Source organism: Aquarana catesbeiana, linkage group LG02, assembly GCF_042186555.1.
Source record: "Aquarana catesbeiana isolate 2022-GZ linkage group LG02, ASM4218655v1, whole genome shotgun sequence".
Taxonomy (NCBI): Eukaryota; Metazoa; Chordata; class Amphibia; order Anura; family Ranidae; genus Aquarana; species Aquarana catesbeiana.
The window spans coordinates 269,349,406-269,370,091 of NC_133325.1; the positions used below are offsets into that span (position 1 = coordinate 269,349,406).

At 38.2% G+C, this 20,686-nt stretch overlaps 1 protein-coding gene across 1 annotated transcript in view; it reads left to right on the plus strand.

Annotated features, from left to right (window-relative positions):
* Positions 1-20,686, plus strand: part of FARP1 (FERM, ARH/RhoGEF and pleckstrin domain protein 1) — a 230,411-nt gene that overhangs the window by 169,908 nt on the left and 39,817 nt on the right. The window contains 4 exon segments of the mRNA XM_073614408.1: positions 869-1,103; positions 12,191-12,378; positions 16,812-16,901; positions 19,874-20,007. Of these exon segments, the coding sequence (XP_073470509.1) occupies positions 869-1,103; positions 12,191-12,378; positions 16,812-16,901; positions 19,874-20,007 (647 nt within the window).

The window sequence follows — 20,686 nt, forward strand, 5'->3', positions numbered from 1 at the left end:
CACAAGTTTGTTTCGTTATTTTAAGTGAGATATCAAAGAGTATATTTGGACCAGTGTAAAAAATAAATAGATCCATTATGATTTAATGTCCTATGACAGTGATGGCAAACCTTGGCACCCCAGATGTTTTGGAACTACATTTCTCATTATGCTCATGCACTCTGCATTGTAGTTGAGCATCATGGGAAATGTAGTTCCAAAACATCTGGAGTGCCAAGGTTAGCCATCACTGTCCTATGATAAAATAATGTGAAACTTCCAAGGGGGTAAATACCACACAAGATAGCTACTGAAAGCAACAGCCAAGTCTGCAGCACTTCACAAAGTTGCTTGTGTCTTTTAAGTAATAAGGCTTAAAGCTTTTACACTGATGAGTTTTTTTTTTCCGTTATGTGCATTAAAAAAGTGGAAGAAAAACGTATGACCATTAAATCCTATGGAACTCTTCACACTGGTCAGTAGCGAGTCCATTGTGTTTTTCAATGTCCTGCTTGCTGCATTTTTGGTGCATGTTAATGCGGTAAATAAATGCACCAAAAACCCATCTCCCTATTGAATGGAAACTGCATTTTCATTTTTGCGTTTGTTTTTTTGGTGCAGTTTTATAATGATGTCCTTTTTTCACAGGTGCAAAATGCACCAAAAGTGGCAAAAACGCATATGCAGAGCAGTGTGAAATACTAATACTAGCCTAATACTATTTACATACCATTCCTAGGGAACACTTGCTGGGGAAAAATAATTCATACTCTCATTTGGCCCATTTGTGTAACCCCGCTTAAATGTCTTCTCTGCAAAATTCACCAACAACATTTCTTACCCTTTCTTTTCTTACTTCTTTTGATTGTGTTTTTTGCTTCTGCCACAGAGCCCTAAAACGTCCGTTGCACAAAGTTCTCAGCCTGATGAGATTCAAACATTACACCCAAGCAAGGAAGAAAAGCTAGTAATCGAGGCTTCAGTGCAGCGCAAAAGCCCCTCTCCTAAGAAGATCTCCCTGGACAAGAAAGCAAAGGAAGGTGCTCATTTGACAGATGATGGGGAAGATACAGCCAAAGATCATATTCAGCTTAATATGAAGAATGCACACCAGCCAAGCACAGGTCCAGCATCCCGGGCTGCTCATGGCAGCAGTAACTCAATTCCTTACATTGACTGCAGTGATGTAGATAGCGAGTATGATATTCACAGAGCGCTTTTGGTCCGCTCTCAGTCCCAAACAAATGACAATGATGAGATTGGATTTCATTGTAGTAATGGAATCTATCAAACAGATGATTATTCCAAACGTTCCAAACTGAGACAGCAAATTTCCTCTGTTAGGTCATCATCTAACATTATTGAGGAGTATATTGATGATGACTCAGCTGGTATGTCTTTTTATGCTGGTGGGAGTCCAAAAATGCCTAGGCACAGCTCTTTAATAGATGAAATGTTCAATGGGCCAGGCAGCCGTAGTCCCCTAGCTGCTCCTTTGTCTCCCAGTAGTAAAGGATCAAGTCCAAATATGAGTTTTAATAGGACAGGTTCATCCAGTTATATCTCAGCAAATGCATACAATAAAAATAATGGGGTGGTAATTCCAGAAGACAATGAACTGGTTAGCCAAAGCTATGGTTATACCAGGTATAGCCCATCTCTGGAGAGTGCACACATTCAGAAACTTAAGGCTGGTTATCGTAACCATTCTGATACTGATCCTTTTATTTTAAGTCCTGTGTCTTCCACACCAGTTACTGACCATAAAGCTGAAGAGCAAAGGATAAGCCATCTTTCCAAAATGGCTGCCCTGGAAGCTAAAATGATGTCAAATGGCATTTTTGACACTAGACAACATAGGTGCAGCCCAGTATTGCGGCCAGCAACTCTAGTACAAGAGCAAATGTGTGCTGTCCCCATGACTGATGGTTCTACCAGTAGTGGTAGTGAATCTAGCGATACAGATTCAGACATAGTTGATTCTTTCAGCCACCCACTTGTTTACGGAAACCCTATAGTGTTAAGCTCTTCACCGATGCCAAGAAATAACTACTCATTTGGTAGCCTTCAGCTGGAGGAGTATGCAGAAGAGATGCATGATGAGGATACCGTCCTTAGTTTTAGTGATGAAGATGGTGCACATATTTTCAGCTGCTGAGCAGTTGAATAGGAAAGCATTTGTCTTGGCTGGTAAAAGTTGCACAGGCTAAAATTGTTTACGGCATGCTAGAAAAAGTGGTGTAGTTGAAGGTAGTTTGCACATTATCTTTACTCAGTTCTAGAAGTAAATTAGGTATTGTATTATATAAGTTATTAGTATTGATGTTGCAGAGATTTCTTATTGGACTTTTGTACTGTAGTACAGTAGAAGCACTTTGATTTTTGTAGATGACTTGTTTGTAAATTTTAATTTGTTCACATAGGATAGCAGTGTTTGAAATGGGTTTAGGGGCCACTCAAGTTGTTGAGCTTGATTTGCACTAATTTTTAAATGCAGCCTTTTTAAAGTCTGATGCTCAACCTCTTGTTTTAATGTAATTTAGCAAAAATAACTGGTGTTCTGGTGGTAACTGAACATTAAACTTTAGTGCCACAGTTATACTGTAAGCCATACATGTGATAAGACGTATTGTTTAGATTAGAGATCGAATATATTTTCATTATTCAGTGCCTATTGTTTATTATGAGGTGATACAGTGCTGCAGGGTAGAGTCTATTCTCACATGATATTTTGTAGTTTTATCCACTCTTTGAAGGGGGTATTTTTCACAGTTTGAGTACTTTACTACTATGTATTTTGAGAGGATACTACATCCCAAAATATTTGTACATGTTATGCTCACTTAATGCCATTTCCTCCTTTAATTTCACTTAGTAATTGTGCATTGCTTTATCTTTAGGAATTATTTGTGTAGCATATATTGGAACTTGAAAGCGCCTTTAATTTTAACACTCTGTTAAAAGTCAGTCTCATGGTCCCTTTTTATATGATATCAACTAACAAAGCCACCTCAGCCCTGGCTAAGAGATAGGAAGGTCAGACTCTGAAGTAAGATTGCGTTGTATGTAATAATGCTTTACTATTATACCGGTGCTAGTAACATTTCATACACTATATTAGTCGGCTAATGAAAACGACAGTCACTTTAAACTATTATGTGGAAAAAAAAATCTGATAAATGATTTTTTTCTCCCAAATTGTTAACCCAGCCAGGCCTGATCCTAGAAGACAAACCATTGTACGGGATACCATAGCTCCAAATAGTGGAGTTGAGCAGGGAGAGAGAAGGAGCATTTGTGGTGTCTGCAAGGAGCAGGATGCATGTTTATGCAAATCATCATTTGGCTTCTTTCTTAACAGCCATCTGTTGACTGAAGTATGTGATTATCTTTAGGGTTTTGCAAATTATATGAAAGACAAACCATTTTTTGTTTTCAATATTCCTGGGTGGCTTACACATTTGCAAAATGCCATTAACATATGGGCTGCTTGTATCCAATGTGTTATGCCCTTTACTTTCTTAGTTTTCCAAGCAAGCTTTGAACACTAATGCTTGTGGTGTGTAACTCTGGAAAGTTCACTCTCATTCTTGTCATTTGTTAACATACTATAAAGTCGGATATCTATATATTTTTTTTTAAGCACTGCTTTTGTCTGCATGTACTGTACCTCAAACAAAGGATGTGGAAGGGGCTGCTGTCTTCATCCTCCAGCATGTTTTATCCTCCGTTACTTACATTTTTCCTGGTCTCGTTTTAATGTTTCTTTCTTTAAATTACCCCTTTATGAATACATGACCCTTTACCCTGCAACAACAGTGATCTAGTCAGCCAGAGTTTTAACAAAATTTTCTATTCTTTATAACAATGCCTAGTTTCTGCTATGGGCCTTTAATTCAAGTGTAACTGGAGGCAAAAGTTTTTTTTTTTAGTTCTGTGTAGAGTGAAGAAGGATTAGAACTCCTGTCAGGTTTATATTGCTGTCTGCCGCTTTAGGGAGTTTCAGCCCCTCTATTTGTCCTTTTTACCGTTATCACCAAAAGTGAAAGAAAATCCCAAATTTTGGGTTGACATCAGAACACTTAACAGAGGTGAAATCTTCCAATGGAGACACTAGTTCTGGTGATACACTGGGATTCCCTCACTTTGGAGTGATTTCCTTTCACTTCCTGTTTGGCTATGGGACAGGAAGTGAAGGGAAATCACCTCAATGGGACACAAATGGCAAAAAAAAAAAAGACGGGGGTCATAACCTTCCCCTACTCTATCCTAAAATTGGAACAAAAACATTTTGCCTTTAGTTACACTGTAATGTATTATCAGAATTCAGCCAAGTCCATTTTAACTGAACTTGAAAGAGATTTTTTTTTAAATTTGATATCATGAAGGCTAATCTTCAAATTCACTTGTAATGTCTTCTGCATTCTAGACTAGCACGTGCTAAACAGTTGTGCTGGCTATCCTCATAGTATTTGGACTGAAATGGAGATAAACAGTTATGCCTTACTTCCTAGAAATCCTTCTTTGTTGTTTATATCTTCCTTTTTACACTCTGGCCTTTATCAAAAAGAAACTGGGGTAGGTAAAGGGAAAACATTTTTTAACACTGCTTTTTCTGTGATGTGTCTTAAGATTTCTGTTACCATGGCAAAGATCACTGATGTTCATTTGGGAGGGGCATTTTTTAAAAAGCACTACATTTATGACCAAGGTGTAACAATGGTTTTTACACTGAAACAGAAGCAAAAATAATGTTGTACTGTGTTAACAGGGAACAAATGTTGCGCTGTATTGGCAAGAAAACTTTAATGGCCAACTAAAAACACAGGCGCCATGCGCACTAGCATTTTTTTCAGCTAAAAGAACGCTGGATAAAAAATGCTGGCAAAAGCGTTTTTTAGTAGCGTTAGTGTTGTTTGCAGTTCCTTAAAAAAAAAAAAAAAAAAAAAACTTAAAAACTATGTTAGTGGTGTTTAGGAGCGTTTAGCAGCTTTTATGAGCGTTGAGCATTTTTTCTGCTAGAAAAGCGCTCCAAGAAGCTCTGCAAAAACAATTTTTCTTTCTGTTCCTAGATGCTGAAGCTAAAAAAAATGGTAATAGCCTAAGGTAGTGTCCATGGACACATTGGATAACATTATTTAGCTCATAGGAGCAGAAAAATGCTAATATCAGCTTCTAGGAGCTTAAAAAAATGCAAGTGTGCATGGAGCCTAAATCTTTGAACGGCTAACAGATAATATGCCTAACAAAGATGTTGGTCTAATAAGTGGTATTGTTTGCCATTAAAAGGTATCACTGTTACAGAATAGTGTGTCTTTTTCACTACTCAAACATGTTTGTGATTACATATTTGCACTAGTGAAAAATACTCCATGTTACACCATGGACAGCAGTTGTAGTATGAGATGGTGACACCTCTGTGTGATATTACTACATGAGTGTACTGGCTGAGAAAGTCACTGGCTGCCCATGTTATGTTTAGCTTGGTGAATCTCTGTGCATGTAATGCATTGCTTAACTTCAACGACGCCAAAAACTTTACCTATATCCAACCTACTGTACAACTGTCATTTATCTGTTTTTGTCAATTTGCTGACCATCTGTGGTGATAACATAGTCACTGGGTAAGATGTTAACATACACTAGATTTTCTGCCTACTGTGCTGCTCTGTATTTCATGCTTAAAAACATCTGTGTTTGCATTTTATTCACTGGTGCAAAGTAAAGGTGGTGACCTCTGCTTCTCTCTTATGTGCAAACTTTCTTGCTAAAAGCTCCTTGCAATGGCTTTCACATGATTAGAATGATTACCTGTGCTTAGGGTATTTTTAGACACAAGGTTTATTAGGTGTGTTTGTCTCAAATCTTTGAACTTACAGAATCACGTGACACAAAGTTGATAGTTATATAGATGACTGAGCTACATGCAGTCATTTGAAGAATGAAGTACACTCTATTGAAATTCTTGCCTTTTTCAACATATTGGAAGTGGACATCATTACCAACATTTGATCTTTATTTAAACAGTGCCTACAGATAAAGGTGATATGCTTGAATAAGAACTCAAGAAAAATTTGCCTTTTTGAACCAGTTACTCAACAAAACTATAAATAGATGTAATGGTGTACATTGAAAAAAGTAAGTGCCCCCTTGGAATCAAAAGCTGTTATCCCATGAAGCGGAAATTACTTCTTTGTAGGCATTTTCTATAACTTCCCCACAGTTTCTTCTGGGTTTCCTTGCATGGACTGCCCATATCAACCCCACCCCCTAAAAAATATCAATGGGAATAAAATCACTTCTTCTGCATTTTCTATAACTGCCCCACAATTTCTTCTGGATTTCCTTGCATGAACTGCCCATATCAACCCCATCCCCTAAAAAAATATCAATGGGAATAAAATCACTTCTTTAACTAGGAGAATCCATAACCCTCTATTTCTTTATTTTTCTGAGCCATCCCTGGTGCATTTGCTGGTGTGCTTTGGATCGTTCAGATGGTCTTGCGTTATTATCAAGTACGCTTTGAGATCACGCAGGATGTAAAGTTGACTCGAAGACTGTGAGCTGCCTAGGCGCTGAAGCAGCAAAGCAACCCCAAATTATAACATTCCACCATCATGTTTCGCAGTAATGCTTCACAGTCAAGCTCCTGAGATACTGTCTTAATTTTGTGGTAAACATGTCTATAGTTACTGTGACCAAACTCAATCTTTGACACACATTGTTCCAGAACACCAGGTCTTTGCCTGTAGGGTTCATGACAGACTGCAATCTTGTTATGTTCTTTTTAAAAAGCAAAGGCTTTCTATTGACACCTGTCTCACACAGGTTGAATTGATGCAATGTATTTCTGACTGTGGATGCATGCACTTTTGCTCTTGGGTTTAATTTGCTGGGCCAGCCAGTTCTGGACAAATTAGTAATTGTTTGCAATCTAAACTTGTAGATTATTTTCTTTGCTGTTTTTACTGATTTTAAATCATTTTACAATCACAAACAATATTAAATCCATACACATAGTTACATAGGTATCCACAGCTTTCTGAGGGCCTTGGCTTTTTTTTGGATCTTGACATGATGACATCAAACGTGTTGATAGAGAACACCATACCCTAGTTATCTGAATTTTAAACAAGGTTTACACCTGCATGTTTCCTAAGGGTAGTTATACACATATGTGGGTTGGAGAATGCATACTAATCACACGCGTTCCACAACCCACAGGGTTTAGCAGACGCACCATTTTTAATGGCACCCCCACGCATCGGAAAACTCTGTGTGGGTCTACCATGCAGTTCCATGCTACCATGTTTTTAAAAAAGGGTTAGAGGCTTTTTCCACATGTTTCCTGCCGGTACAGCAGCCCATTCACATGAAAGGGCTGTTGTGCCCAGTCATACAGGGCACACAGGACCTGCATATGTGCGAACCTAGCCTTAGAAGTTTCTGATCTGGAACACTAAATTCTCTCTAATTTCTACTATAATTTCATGGATTTAAAGTGGTGGTAAATGTAGAGGTGCACTTACTTTTTCTATCTGTATTTGGCCAATTAAATCATGGAAATTAATACACCATGGAAATTTTATTTCATTTGTGCAAGTACATCACCTTTATCAGTGGGCACTATTCAAATCAGGATCTAATATTTGCCTTGATCAAATATGTTGAAAAAGTCAATAATTTCCATATGTCTACTTACTTTTTCACATGACTATAACTACATCTAAATAACTGAACATATCTGTACATTAAATTCCTGTATAGAAGAAAACAGGCTACAGCATTAGCAGTGCGAGCTTGAGCTCTTTGTAATAATTGAATGTTTAGGAATGTACGCCAGCATATTGGCTGAATATTTTGCCATTATTATGGTTTTCAACTGCTGTTGACCTGTTAATGAGTTATTTTTGTCTTATTTCCTCCTCCTACATATACCCTTGTATATATTTGTGGCTGAAAAAGCAGAAGAACTTTATCTTGAGATCTTAAGATTTTTGGAAACTATCAGTGGGTTTTAAGAAACATTTTAAAAGCCATTATGTGATCTTTAATTGGCCAGTAATCATGTTAGACTACTCTCATTAGCAAAATATGCTTTTGGGTTCTGGAAAGATTCTGTAAGCAGTTTTAGGTCATTATTCAACTGAGATATTCTTAAACAGCTAATTGTAACTTACAGATGTTATTGAATTCCTTAGTATGTCCACCCAATTGCAGGCCCAGTTATTCTTATAAGTAATCATATACACAGCAGTAGGTTGAAAAATATGTTCACTTTTGAAATAATACAGTTCATAATTATAAGGCTTCATTACTGGCTGGTCTGATTCAGCATACTGTGTTCAAGTATTAAAAAGATTTGGAGACTAAAGAAGTGCACTTTTATAACCCAAATATTTCACAGTTCTGGTGAGAATCCCTTCAAAAATGTACTGCAGTAGATTTTGAATTTGTTCTAGGAGGGTTGAAAAAAATGTTTTGCTCATAAGAGAGAAATATATATATATTATATAATATATATATATATATATATATATATATATATATATATATAAAAGGGCTATAGAATTCTGTTTTAGTGGTGTTACCCAACATAAATCTGTGTTATGGTGCCATATATAGAAAATATGTAAAGTGAAACTATTTTTTTTACTTATTAATCAAGCATATCAAAAGCCTATAAATTGCAATTACATCTATAAAATGCTTTAAATATAAAAACCTGGCTAATCACAATTGCATTTAGATTTAAGCTAGTTACATATGACTCTAAATAGATGTAATTGCAAATTAATTTCCACATCCTGGCCAATGAATTGTAGTAACTTTGTCTTCCCAGCTTCTAAAGGATATAATTAATTTTAATGGTCTCTTGTAATTTTCGTTTAAATGTAATTTGCTTAATTTTTCATGAGATCACCTTCTTTTTGGATATGTATGTAGTGGAAAGTCTTTGGACAAGTTCTGATTTCGTTTTGTGACGGTAAATAGATTTAGTGAACTGTAGGCTAGCTTGTTGGTAGTTTGGTCATGAAGTGAAGATTTTTGCATGCTTTTTAATCTTTAGATTTTGAATGACCAAGATTTTCTATGCCCTCACACTGTTGCCTGTCTTGTGTAAGTTGGTGCTAGAGTATTCTGTTTTTTTTTTTTATGGCACCAGTTGGTTTGGATTTTTGCTTTTACCCTTTTCATTTCCCAGTGTGTGCAAGGAGCCAGAGTCTTTGCAGATATAGGTGAATGGGTAAACATAATCTTAACTGTTTTTTGATATTTAGCAAAGTAGGATTCAATTGAATAATTAATACAGTTCCTGTGGTACGCATATACTTCTTCAAAATGTTTAAATTTGTAATACTGGTTTTTAGCATCAATAAAATTGGCACACTTTTGTGTAATTTCTTCCTGAAGTGTGTGTTTAATATTGTTTTGTAGATTTAGAACTGCACGTGGCCATTTTTCCAGACACACTGAAAAACTCCACCCTAACAACCTAAATAGAAAGCAATATAATATCGTCCAATAATGAATTTTTAGTGAAGTTAGAAACCAGTTCTGTTTTAGGGTTATTATATATCAATGACATATGTCCCTACTAGCACCTTTATTAGGGTGCTGGCACACATAGTGCTGCATGAGAAGCACCCCACTGCTGCCTGCTGTGTTCAGTTTGAGTAAAGATTACCTGCTTGCTTATTTTACACAGAGCAAATCAAGTGCTGAAATCTAGCATACAGAATTCTTCAAACCTTTACTTCATCGCATGATCGGCAGCAGCAGATCTCTATATTTTACAATAAATGTTGAAAATAATGTTAATTTTATACTTTTTAAAATGAATAACCTTATTTTTCTGCTAATCATTTTTTACATGACAATTTACTCCTATAAGCACTATGGGTTGGCCAAAGAGACAGCACAGCAGAGCTATGTGCTTTAATGCACAATGTGTCTAAACCTTTGAATTGAGCCCTTCAATGAGAAATGAGTCACTGGGATGATTCACTGAGTCTTTATCAAAGAAACAAAGAGCTTTTAGTACCAGAACCTTTAGAACCCGAAATCACCCCACCCAGTGCATACTTCTCCAAAGGTATTTACAGCCATGAAAAAATCTCCCCTGGTGCTAGCTTCCCATGCGCAGTAACTCCCAATAAACATGATGAAGCCATATTTGTAGCACAGGGGTGCCCAACCTTTTGAAGGACGAGGGCCACTTAAGTGACTTGGAAACCAGTCATGGGCCACAATGAGCGGAGTGGGCGGATGACAGGTCCACATCCACTCTGCATATGCTGAGCAGACACCGCTCGCTCTACTCTATGGGCCCTCTGATCCAACCCGCCCAGACGGATTGGAGGTAGGCAGGTGTAAATGAACATAAGGGGACCTTATGAAAGAAAGATCATGTGAAAGGTGCCTAAGACTGCTTTCACACTGATGTGCTTTGGTTTACTGACACCGCAGTGCACCAGTGGCTTTCCTGCGGGTTAGCTGCACTTTGCCATGGAATTCTATTATATCCTGCAGGTGTGGTGCGCTTTCTGAAAGTGCAACAAAACTCCTGCATTCAGGAGTAGTACCCACAGGTAGTAACAGAAGTCTATGGCTCAGCGCAGGTAACCTGCAGATCAGTTTGAAAGCAGCCCAGAGTAACCAGTGCAGAACTAGAACAGATATGCCCATTGCAATGTGATTTTTTAATGAAAAAAAATCTGAACTTTAAGCATAATTTTCACTTCATGAATCACCCTGCAGGTATTATTGGCGTTTCCTGTCCCAGCCGTAATGCATTTGGCATCACGCCACCTGTGACAGGAGCTGGCGCTATTCTGGAAGCATCGGCTCTGCTCTCTACTACAGCTGCATTCTTCCGCTCCATTCTCAACACTGATACTCTGGGATGGTGGGGCAAAAACCCACGATCTGGGCTTGCCGACCCACCGTCCTAGAACAGGAGGTCACGGGCCACATCAGAGGGCACCCCTGTTCTAGCATCTCCTGCTGTAGAAGTACAGCTTCATAATTGTCTGTGTAAGGGTGTTACTACACAGATGTGGCTTGCACTGGGGAGGATTTCTGCTTGGAGGATGTAAAGACCACCACAGTGAGGTAAGTATGCACCATGGTGGGAAAGTTGTAGGTTATATTAGCTTAGGGGCTAGAGAGGGAGGCTGAGAGATTTTCTACAAAAAGAGTAGTTGTACTTTAAGTATTGATTGATAAAAATTGGTGAATAAAATTCTCAAAGTGCATGGACACATAGTGATCTTTTATTGTACAAACACTGGGAATGCCACAGTTAACGCTAAAGTTCCATCAGGTGCTCCACTGCTGTACTGACTTTCTATAGCCGACACCAATGAAGATTCTCACATTTCTTTCTTACACATTTTGGAAGTATTCTTGTGAATCTTTTCCCTAACCTTCTGGAATCCACAATCCTACAGCTGTGATAAGATTGGGGACTTTTTCCTAGGCACGGGCTAATCAGGTTTCTTCTGAATGGCACTCACGTTTCCTTTCAAATTGTCAAGACCTGATGTGCTATTTGTTTGCCATCACTTCTTATCCTGTGTGTATTTTCTTCATTGAATGAATGACTAGCTATGCTAGTATCTCTGTCCCAAGCGTTCAGTGGAGCATGAATGGAATTACGTCAAAAGGTATACTGTGTCTGTTATGTGTAGTACTGGCAATGTAGTTCTTCCATCCTTTGTCATTTGTCCCACCTGAAGTGGTGTTTTGTCAATTAGTAGACCTCTGTAGATTCTCTCTTAACACATGTCCTTTCTGTAATGTAGTTGCTAAGCAGATTCACTCCCTCATATATTGTGTCCTGTCTAATTTGAAAAAACAATTAAAATGATCCTTCATGTGTACCTATAGCTCAAATATAAGCGAAATATCTGATTTTACAATCATTCTAGCACGCTGGAGAAAGTGAACCCTGCTTTGATAATTTGCAGAGCATATCCTTCAGGAGAACTAAATATGGGGCATGTCTATGGGATAATGTGTTTTTTTTTTCTTTTTTATCTTGTAATTATTAGTCACTGGATACATTTGTCTCTTGGGGATTAAGCCCACTGTATCAGAGCTGTGTGTATTTCTACTAGAGTGCTTGTGCTTTAGAGTAGGTTTGATATTTTATGTTTGGATTAAAAAGTACAGCACACTTAATAAGTATCTTTGTTGTTTATAGGTTCATTAACAGGGAGTCCACACCTTTCAGAACTGTCAATTAATTCTCAAGGAGCAACAACAGGGATAAACTCCACATTATCTCCAAACCTAAGTCCTGATGGAAAGCCTTCCTCTCCTCTCATCAGTCCATTGCTGAATGAGCAAATCTGCATCAGAACTGATGATGAGGAGGATAGCCGGAAAAAGGTACTCTTCTGCCTTTCTATTTTGATCCTTCTGACATTTTTATGCAATGGAACATATCTTGTGTATATGTTCAGATGTAAAAATTATACAGTGTATACAATTCAGTTGATCATACAAGATGAAAACTGAAGAAAGAAATACAAAAGTAATTGATCTAAATCCAGCCACAAATGGTTCAAATCTTGGCCAGTTCAGCAGGAACGAGATTTGAAGCGTGTATGGGCAGCCTGAATGTACCCAAGTTCAATCGATCAATCAACTTGGGTACAATCAGCCTGCCTGAATTGACATGCAATTTTCGCTAGGAGCTGTTATAGCTGCTATCACAAATCACTCTGTTCAGCGGGAGGGATTCCCCTGTCAAATCATGGTTGTAGGAAAGACATTCGATCTGTCTATGGCTGTCTTTATTTGGAAATGTTTGGCAGATTAACCTATGTGAATAGCAAAGAAAAATATCACTTTGGCATGACATAGTCAAAGCTTTTCCTAAATTATACCTTACCGTTTAATTGAAGCCTTGGAAATATCAATTTAACCAAACAGTTAATGTATTAATAGTCCCCATTTTTACAGTCTTACTTTGGCTTTCACTTCAGCAGTTGTGTAGGATGTTTATATACGATCTAGGCACCAGAAAATATGCAACACTGTCAGTAATAATTCGCATAGACCTGGCCAGATACATTTAGGTCAATATATATTTGGACACAGGCACAATTTTAGTTTTTTTAAGGTATTTGCCAAAACATATTCAAGCTTTAGTTATATAATGCAGTGGTTCTCAACCCTGTGCTCAAGTACCCCCAACAGGCCATGTTTGCAGGTTTTCCTTTATCTTGTACAGGTGCTTTAAATCAGAGTCAATGGCTTGGTATTTTAGACAGCTATTTTAGCTAAGAAAAATTCCCAAAACGTGGCCTTGTTGGGGATACTTGAGGACAGGGTTGAGAACCACTGATATAATGGATATGGGCTGAAAATGGACATTCTCAGGTTTTAAATTGATGTACATTCAAATCAAAGGAAGGGTTTAGGAATTACAGCTCTTAAAAGCCATCCCCCTTTTTCAAGGGAACAAAAGTAATTGGACAATTGAATCAAAAGCTGTTTCATGGCCAGGTGTGGGCTACTCCTTCGTTATTTCTTTATTAAGCAGGTAAAGGGTCTGGAGTTGATTTTAAGTGTAGTATTTGCATTTGGAATCTATTGCTGTGAACCTACCTCATGCATTCAAAAGAGCTGTCCATGCAAGTGAAACAAGCCTTGTAAGGCTTCTAAAAAAGAAACAAATTTATCAGAGAGATAGGAGCAACATTAGGAGTGGCCAAATCAACAGTTTGGTACATTCTGAGGAAAGAACAACGTACTGGTGAGCTCAGCAACATAAAAAGGCCTGGACATCCACGGAAGACAACAGTGGTGGATGATCGCAGGATCTTCTCTATGGTAAAGGAAAACCCATTCACAATATCCAGACAAGTGAAGGACACTCTCCAGGAGGTGGGCGTATCATTGTCAAAGTCTACGATCAAGAGCAGACTTCACGAGAGCAAATACAGAGGGTTCACCACAAGGTGCAAACCATTCATAAGTCGGAAGAATAGAAAAGCCAGATTAGACTTTGCCAAAAAATCTAAAAAAGCCAGCCCAGTTCTGGAAAAGCATTCTTTGGACAGATGAAGCTAAGATTATTCTGTACCAGAATGACGAGAAGAAAAAAAGTGTGGAGAAGGCTTGGAACAGCTCACGATCCAAAGCACACAACGTCATCTGTAAAACATGGTGGAGGCAGTGTGATGGCATGGGCATGCATAGCTTCCAGTGGCACTGGGTCATTGGTGTTGATGATGTGACAGAAGCAGCTGAATAAATTCTGCAGTGTTTAGAGATATACGGTCAGCCCAGATTCAGCCAAATGCAGCAAAGTTGAATGGATGACGCTTCACAGTACAGGTGGACAATGATCCAAAACATACTGCAAAAGCAACCCAGGAGCTTTTGAAGGAAAAGTGTAATATTCTGCAATGGCTGAGTTAGTCACCTGATTTCAACCCAATTGACCATGCCTTTCACTGGCTTAAGGTAAAACTAAAGGCAAAAAGACCCATAAACAAAGAACAACTGAAGACAGTTGCAGTTAGAGCCTGGCAAAGCATCAGAAAGGAGGAAACCCAGTCTTTCGTAATGTCCATGGGTTCCAGACTTCAGGCAGTCATTGCCAGTAAAGGATGATTCTCAACAAAATATTAAAAATGAACATTTTATTTATGATTATATTCATTGTCCAATTACATTTGAGCCCCTGAAAATGGAGGGACTGTGTATAAAAATGGTTACAGTTCCTAAAATTTGTACTTGATATTTATGTTCAACCCCTTGAATTAAAGCTGAAAGTCTGCACTTCAAATCCATTTGGATTGTTTCATTTTAATTTTATTCTGGTGGCATACAGAGCCAAAAGTTTGAAATGTGTGCCTGTGCCCAAATATATATCGACCTAACTATGTCCCACCCTGTCTCTGATATAAAAGACTTTGTGAGGACAGTTGTGATAAGGGGTATGGCTGTTGCACAGCTATGCCAGTTCAGACCACTTGAAAAATGTCCGTTCTTAGTGAAGTTATAATGAATATTTTAAATCTTATTGATATGGGAAAAACACACAATTGTTCTACAGACTCTTTAAAGCCCAGCACCAGCCGAAACAGGCATCTAGTCTATATTGCTGTCTGTGCCTCCCCTCCCCTTATGCCACAGCATCAGGAAGAGATGTGAAATCTCTCCACCAGGGATAAAGACATTAACCAAAAAATGTTTAAGATTGGAGGAAGAGCCTCTGTGTGTGTTTTGTTTGGGTGTCTTCATATACTGGCAACCTCTGTGCGCTTTATGGCCCTATGCGCACTGGGCATTTACCCAGCTCTGCTAAATGCCTTTCTTCACACAGGAGAAAATCAGAGTTAAAAACGCACCTAAAGCTACTTTTTTTTGCAAACGCGTTTAGGCACATCAAGCGCTTGAGCATTCACTTCATTGGCAAGAATATGAATTTATTCTGGCCATTGAAATTAATGTAAAATCAAGTGCTTGACACGCCTAGGACTAGCATGTGTTTAGGTGTGCAAGGTGTTTTTGTTAGCAGCAAAATGCTCCTCTTCTGAATACCTAGGCTCTGGGGGTTTTTTTCGGTCTCTAAACGCCTGTAAATGCCTATATGTGAATGGACACATAGGCTAACATGGAGGGGAATTTAGAAGCAGAAAAAGTCAAATGCCCTTAAAAGTGACTTTTTTGATGCCTAATGTGTGCATGAGGCCCGTTTCTTGTACTGGTGACACACGTAACAAATGAGGAAATTTCCCCACCAGATAATCAGACAACAAAAAAAACAAAAAAAAAAGAGGTCCTCAGGCATGTTTCACATGGGCTTCAGCTTGTATAAGAGCAGGGTAAGCAGCAGACTTTTACAAAACATTTGCAGTGCTTTTAGCAAATGTTGTTAAAGCTTTTAAGGTATTATTGAGCTCCAGTTTGTAAACGTTGAACACAGATTCTAATGAGAGCATTGATTGTCACTTTAAACAAGCTGCTAGCAAGATTCACTACTTGAAGCTTGTTGAAAGCCTGCTGAAGTCTGCTAGTGACTTATGTAAAGTGACAATCAGCACTCCCATTAAAGTGGAACTGCTAGAGTCCTGCTTGATCACTTCAGGCTGTCCCCTTTTGCAGGTTTAGCTTTGTAAAATATTGAAAAGGAGTGCCTATACTGTTTACAATCCAGGAATATAGTGTTTCGTCCTTCTTTGCACATTCTCATTTGCTCTCTGGTTTTTGTCATCCGACTGAATTTGTAAAGGCCGATTTGCTGATAGCCTAAAGATGTAGTGCTGCTCAGGGGCTCTGGGCTTCATAAAAATGGCAGCCTCCAGCAAGAAGAAACAGGAACAATGGTGAAGGCAATTTACAGTACACACTAATGTTGGTAGCATATTTATTAATGTGGAATGCTAAATGTTCTTTTTTTTTTAGCAAGTTGTTATGTGTAAAGTTCCACTTAAGAGATGTATAACATTTCCAAACAGCAGCTAAGGGGCGCTCTAAAGGCTTAGAGAAAGCTGCTCGAAGCTTGCCGATAGCTTTGCAAAAAATTGCTGTTCATACTGCTCTAATGCAAGCTGAAACGCATGTGAAACAGGCCTAAGTCTTCTTAACGTTATTCAAAAATAGTTTTGGCTAAAGCTGGGCTTTAATACACAAGACTTAGCTTGTCTTTGCTGTGAAAAATGCAGGTATTAATAATGCACTTTTGCAAACCTGGTTGGAAAACTGCATGTTACCTAAACCTGTTCAAGAGAAGCAAATGAATGCATTGCTACTGCTAAATATGAAATGTTTCCTTTCTGTTCACTATTACATTTTCCTCTCCGCAGAGATTTCCAACTGACAAAGCCTACTATATTGCAAAGGAGGTTTCAACTACAGAGTGCACTTATCTTAAAGATCTTGAAGTCATTACAGTGGTAATATCCACTTTTATTGCAAAGTACATTGATCCATATGTTCAAATTTAGATTCACTATTCTTCAGTAAATGGTTGAACACAGAGAGGTAGACAGTATCTTTGTTATAGTGTTCTCCTTTAACCTTTGACTTATCTGTTCTCTTTATATGCTTGATCCACAGCCTTAAAGCTGATTTCTAGGTTTTATCTACCTTTAGATAGTTAATTTGGACCAGGCTGGTCCAAAATAAATATTTACTTTGCTAACAGTTACAGCAGCTGGGTGAAATGAATAAACTGTATATAACCTCAGCTGTATACAGTATACAGCTCTGTGTTCTGGCAGCAGGGCAAGACCTTCCCTCTTCCAGAATAAAACAGAGTTGGGCTGAGGACTGCTCAGCCATTTAGTTGAAGCTTTGTATTCATCCATAGTGTACAAAGCTTCCTCTGAATGGCTGAGCAGCACTCAGCCTAACTTGATTTTGTTTTGGGAGCTGGATGGGAAAATCTCAAACACAGTACGGTATGCTGTATGCAGCTGAGACTTCTTATAATTTATACTGCACTTTCAGCCGCTGCAACTGTTAGTGAAGTTAGCTTGGTCCACATGAACTCTTTTAAAGTTATATAAAACCTGGAGGTCAACACTTCCTCTGAAAAATGCAGTTCTGTCGTCTTATACACAATCACCAGTAGAAACTGTATGTTCCTCAAGACACAGATTTCCTCAAACATGAGTCTACATATTTAAGAGTCTGAAAGATGATGTTTGTTTCTCTGAGCAGCCAATCAGATTCATGCACTAGAAATAGAAAGTGAATATCTGGTTGCTGATGACAAAGGTAGGTTTTTAAATCATGTAGCTAGACTGCACATATGCCTTTGTGGCAAATATTCCTTGTTCTGCATCCACTTGAAAACCTAAAATAAAAATTCACTAATGAGCTTTTGCAATACTGTGAATTTGCACTCTTTATATATTGCAGCCTTACCACTTGAGGGTTACTTTTTTTTATAATTATTATTTACTTGTATTCTTGCCCAGTGCAATTATCAGGCTACATTGTCATCTACAGTGCTTTGAAAAAGTATTCACACCCCTTGAAATTTTCCACACGTTCCCATGTTACAATCAAAAATTTATCTTATTGGGATTTTTATGTGATAGACCAACACAAGGTGGCACATAATTGGGAAGTGGAAGGAAAATCATAAATGGTTTTCTAATTTTTTTACAAATACATTTCTGAAAAGTGTGCTGTGCATTTGTATTCAGCCCCCTTTACTCTGATACCCCTATCTAAAATCTAGTGGAACCAATTGCCTTCAGAAGTCACCTAATTAGTAAATAGAGTCCACCCGTGTGTAATTTAATCTCAGTATTAAAACAGCTGTTAAAGCCCTCAAAGGTTTGTTAGAGAATCTTAGTGAACAAACAGCATCATGAAGGTCAAGGAACACACTAGGCAGTTTAGGGATAAAGTTGTGAAGAAGTTTAAAGCAGGGTTAGGTTATAAAAAAAAATATTCCAGACTTTGAACATCTCACAGACCACTGTTCAATCCATCATCCAAAAATGGAAAGAGTATGATACAACTGCAAATCTACCAAGACATGACTGTCCATCTAAACTGACAGGCCTGGCAAGGAGAGCGTTAATTAGAGAAGCAGCCAAGAGGCCCATGATAACTCTGGAGGATCTGCAGAGATCCACAGCTCAGGTGGGAAAATCTGTCCACACGACAACCATTAGCCGTGCACTCCACAAATCTGGCCTTTATGAAAGAGTGGCAAGAAGAAAGCCATTGTTGAGAGAAATCCTGTTTTCAGTTTGCGAGAATCCATGTGGGGGACGCAGAAAACGTGGAAGAAAGTGCTTTGGTCAGATGAGACCAAGATTGATCTTTTGGCCTAAAAGCAATGTGCTTTGTGTGGCGGAAAACTAACACTGCACATCACCCTGAACACACCATCCCCACCATGAAACATGATGGTGGCAGCATCATGTTGTGGAGATGTTTTTCTTCAGCAGGGACAGGGAAGATGGATGGAGCCAAATACAGGGCAATCTTAGAAGAAAACCTGTTGGAGTCCGCAGAAGACTTTAGACTGGGACGGAGGTTCACCTTCCAGCAGGACAACGGCCCTAAACATACAGCCAGAGAGACAATGGAATGGTTTAGATCAAAGCATATTCATGTGTTAGAATGGCCCAGTCAAAGTCCAGACCTAAATCTAATTGAGAATCTGTGGCAAGACTTGAAAATTGCTGTTCACAGACGCTCTCCATCCAGTCTGAGAGCTGGAGCTATTTTGCAAATTAGAATGGGCAAAAATATCACTCTATAAATGTGTAAAGCTGGTAGAGACATCCCCAAAAAGACTTGCAGCTGTAATTGCTGCAAAATGTGGTTCTACAAAGTATTAGGGGCTGAATACAAATGCACACTACTCTTTTTACATATTTATTTGTAAAACATTTTGAAAACCATTTATCATTTTCCTTCCACTTCACAATTATGTGCCACTTTGTGTTTGTCTATCGCATGAAATCCCAATAAAATACATTTACATTTTTGGTTGTAACTGCTTGAGCTCAGTGCTGATAACAGACAATCTATACACTATGGTGTTACAAATACTACATGACCATTTTACCATCTTTGAGCTGCTTGTAGAGTGTCTGTTATCAGCCATGAGCTGAGGCAGGAGAAAAACCATTCCTCAAAGAAATCTTGACACTGGGGCCTCATAACCATGAACTTACATTTCTACTCTGACAGGAAAACAATACATATGAATAACGGCACACTCCACTATTCATTAGAGGTAAAGCTCTACTATTACAGCAACAGAAATTAAAATTCTTACAGATACTCCCTTTAAGGATATTCTGTATGTATCAACATGCACAGAAAATGTCTTCTTTGAACATATTGTTCATAAGAGGACTATAAAAATTACAATTCATTTTGTTTTGTTTCTCAGTGCTTTCAGAACACAGTAAATAAGGATGACTCCATGCCAGAGCAATTAAGAAATCTTATTTTCTCCAACTTTGATCCCTTACACAAGTTCCACTCCAGTTTCCTAAAGGAAGTTGATCAGAGACTTTCCCTTTGGTAAGATATCAATACGTTTGCATTCATCTGAGTGTATTGCAGCTTTTACTTTACAAAAATAAATCCTGGAAAAAGCACTGGGCTGTAAAATAACTATCTCAGCCCTACAAAGAAAGGTAAATGAATGTTAAAAGAGGCTATTTCTGAGTAAGGTATCCTATCTTGATTGATGTAAGTGTGAATATTATCTAAAATAGTCTAACGAGCTATCAAAATGTTGTAGTATCTAATGCAGAATCTGTCTTAACCAAGTAGATTGTATAGAGACTGTCAAATGATTGAAAAAGAGACTTGGATTTAAAGTAGAAAGCCAGCCAAAACATTTTTTTTAGTTTAAATAGAAAAAGGAAGAGTTAGAACTTCTGTCATACACTTTCTATTGTGCTGTGTTGAGACATTTTTCCCTCAATAACTTGTTATTCTGCTGCGTGCTGTGGGGAAACTTCCATATCTCACTGTTACATTTCAACAGAGTTACATGAGTCAACAGCAGGCTTTAGCCCGATTTCGGCTGAAAACGGCTCACAGGAGTGCAGAAGTAAGTGCACTCCTGTGACCTACAAGAGAAGTAGAGACAAAATAGCTTTGGCTATTCTTTTCCTTTAGGGCTTATGCACACAGGAGGCTTTAAAAACGCCAGCACTGCTATCGGGAATAAGCAGCGTCAAAAACGCTGTTT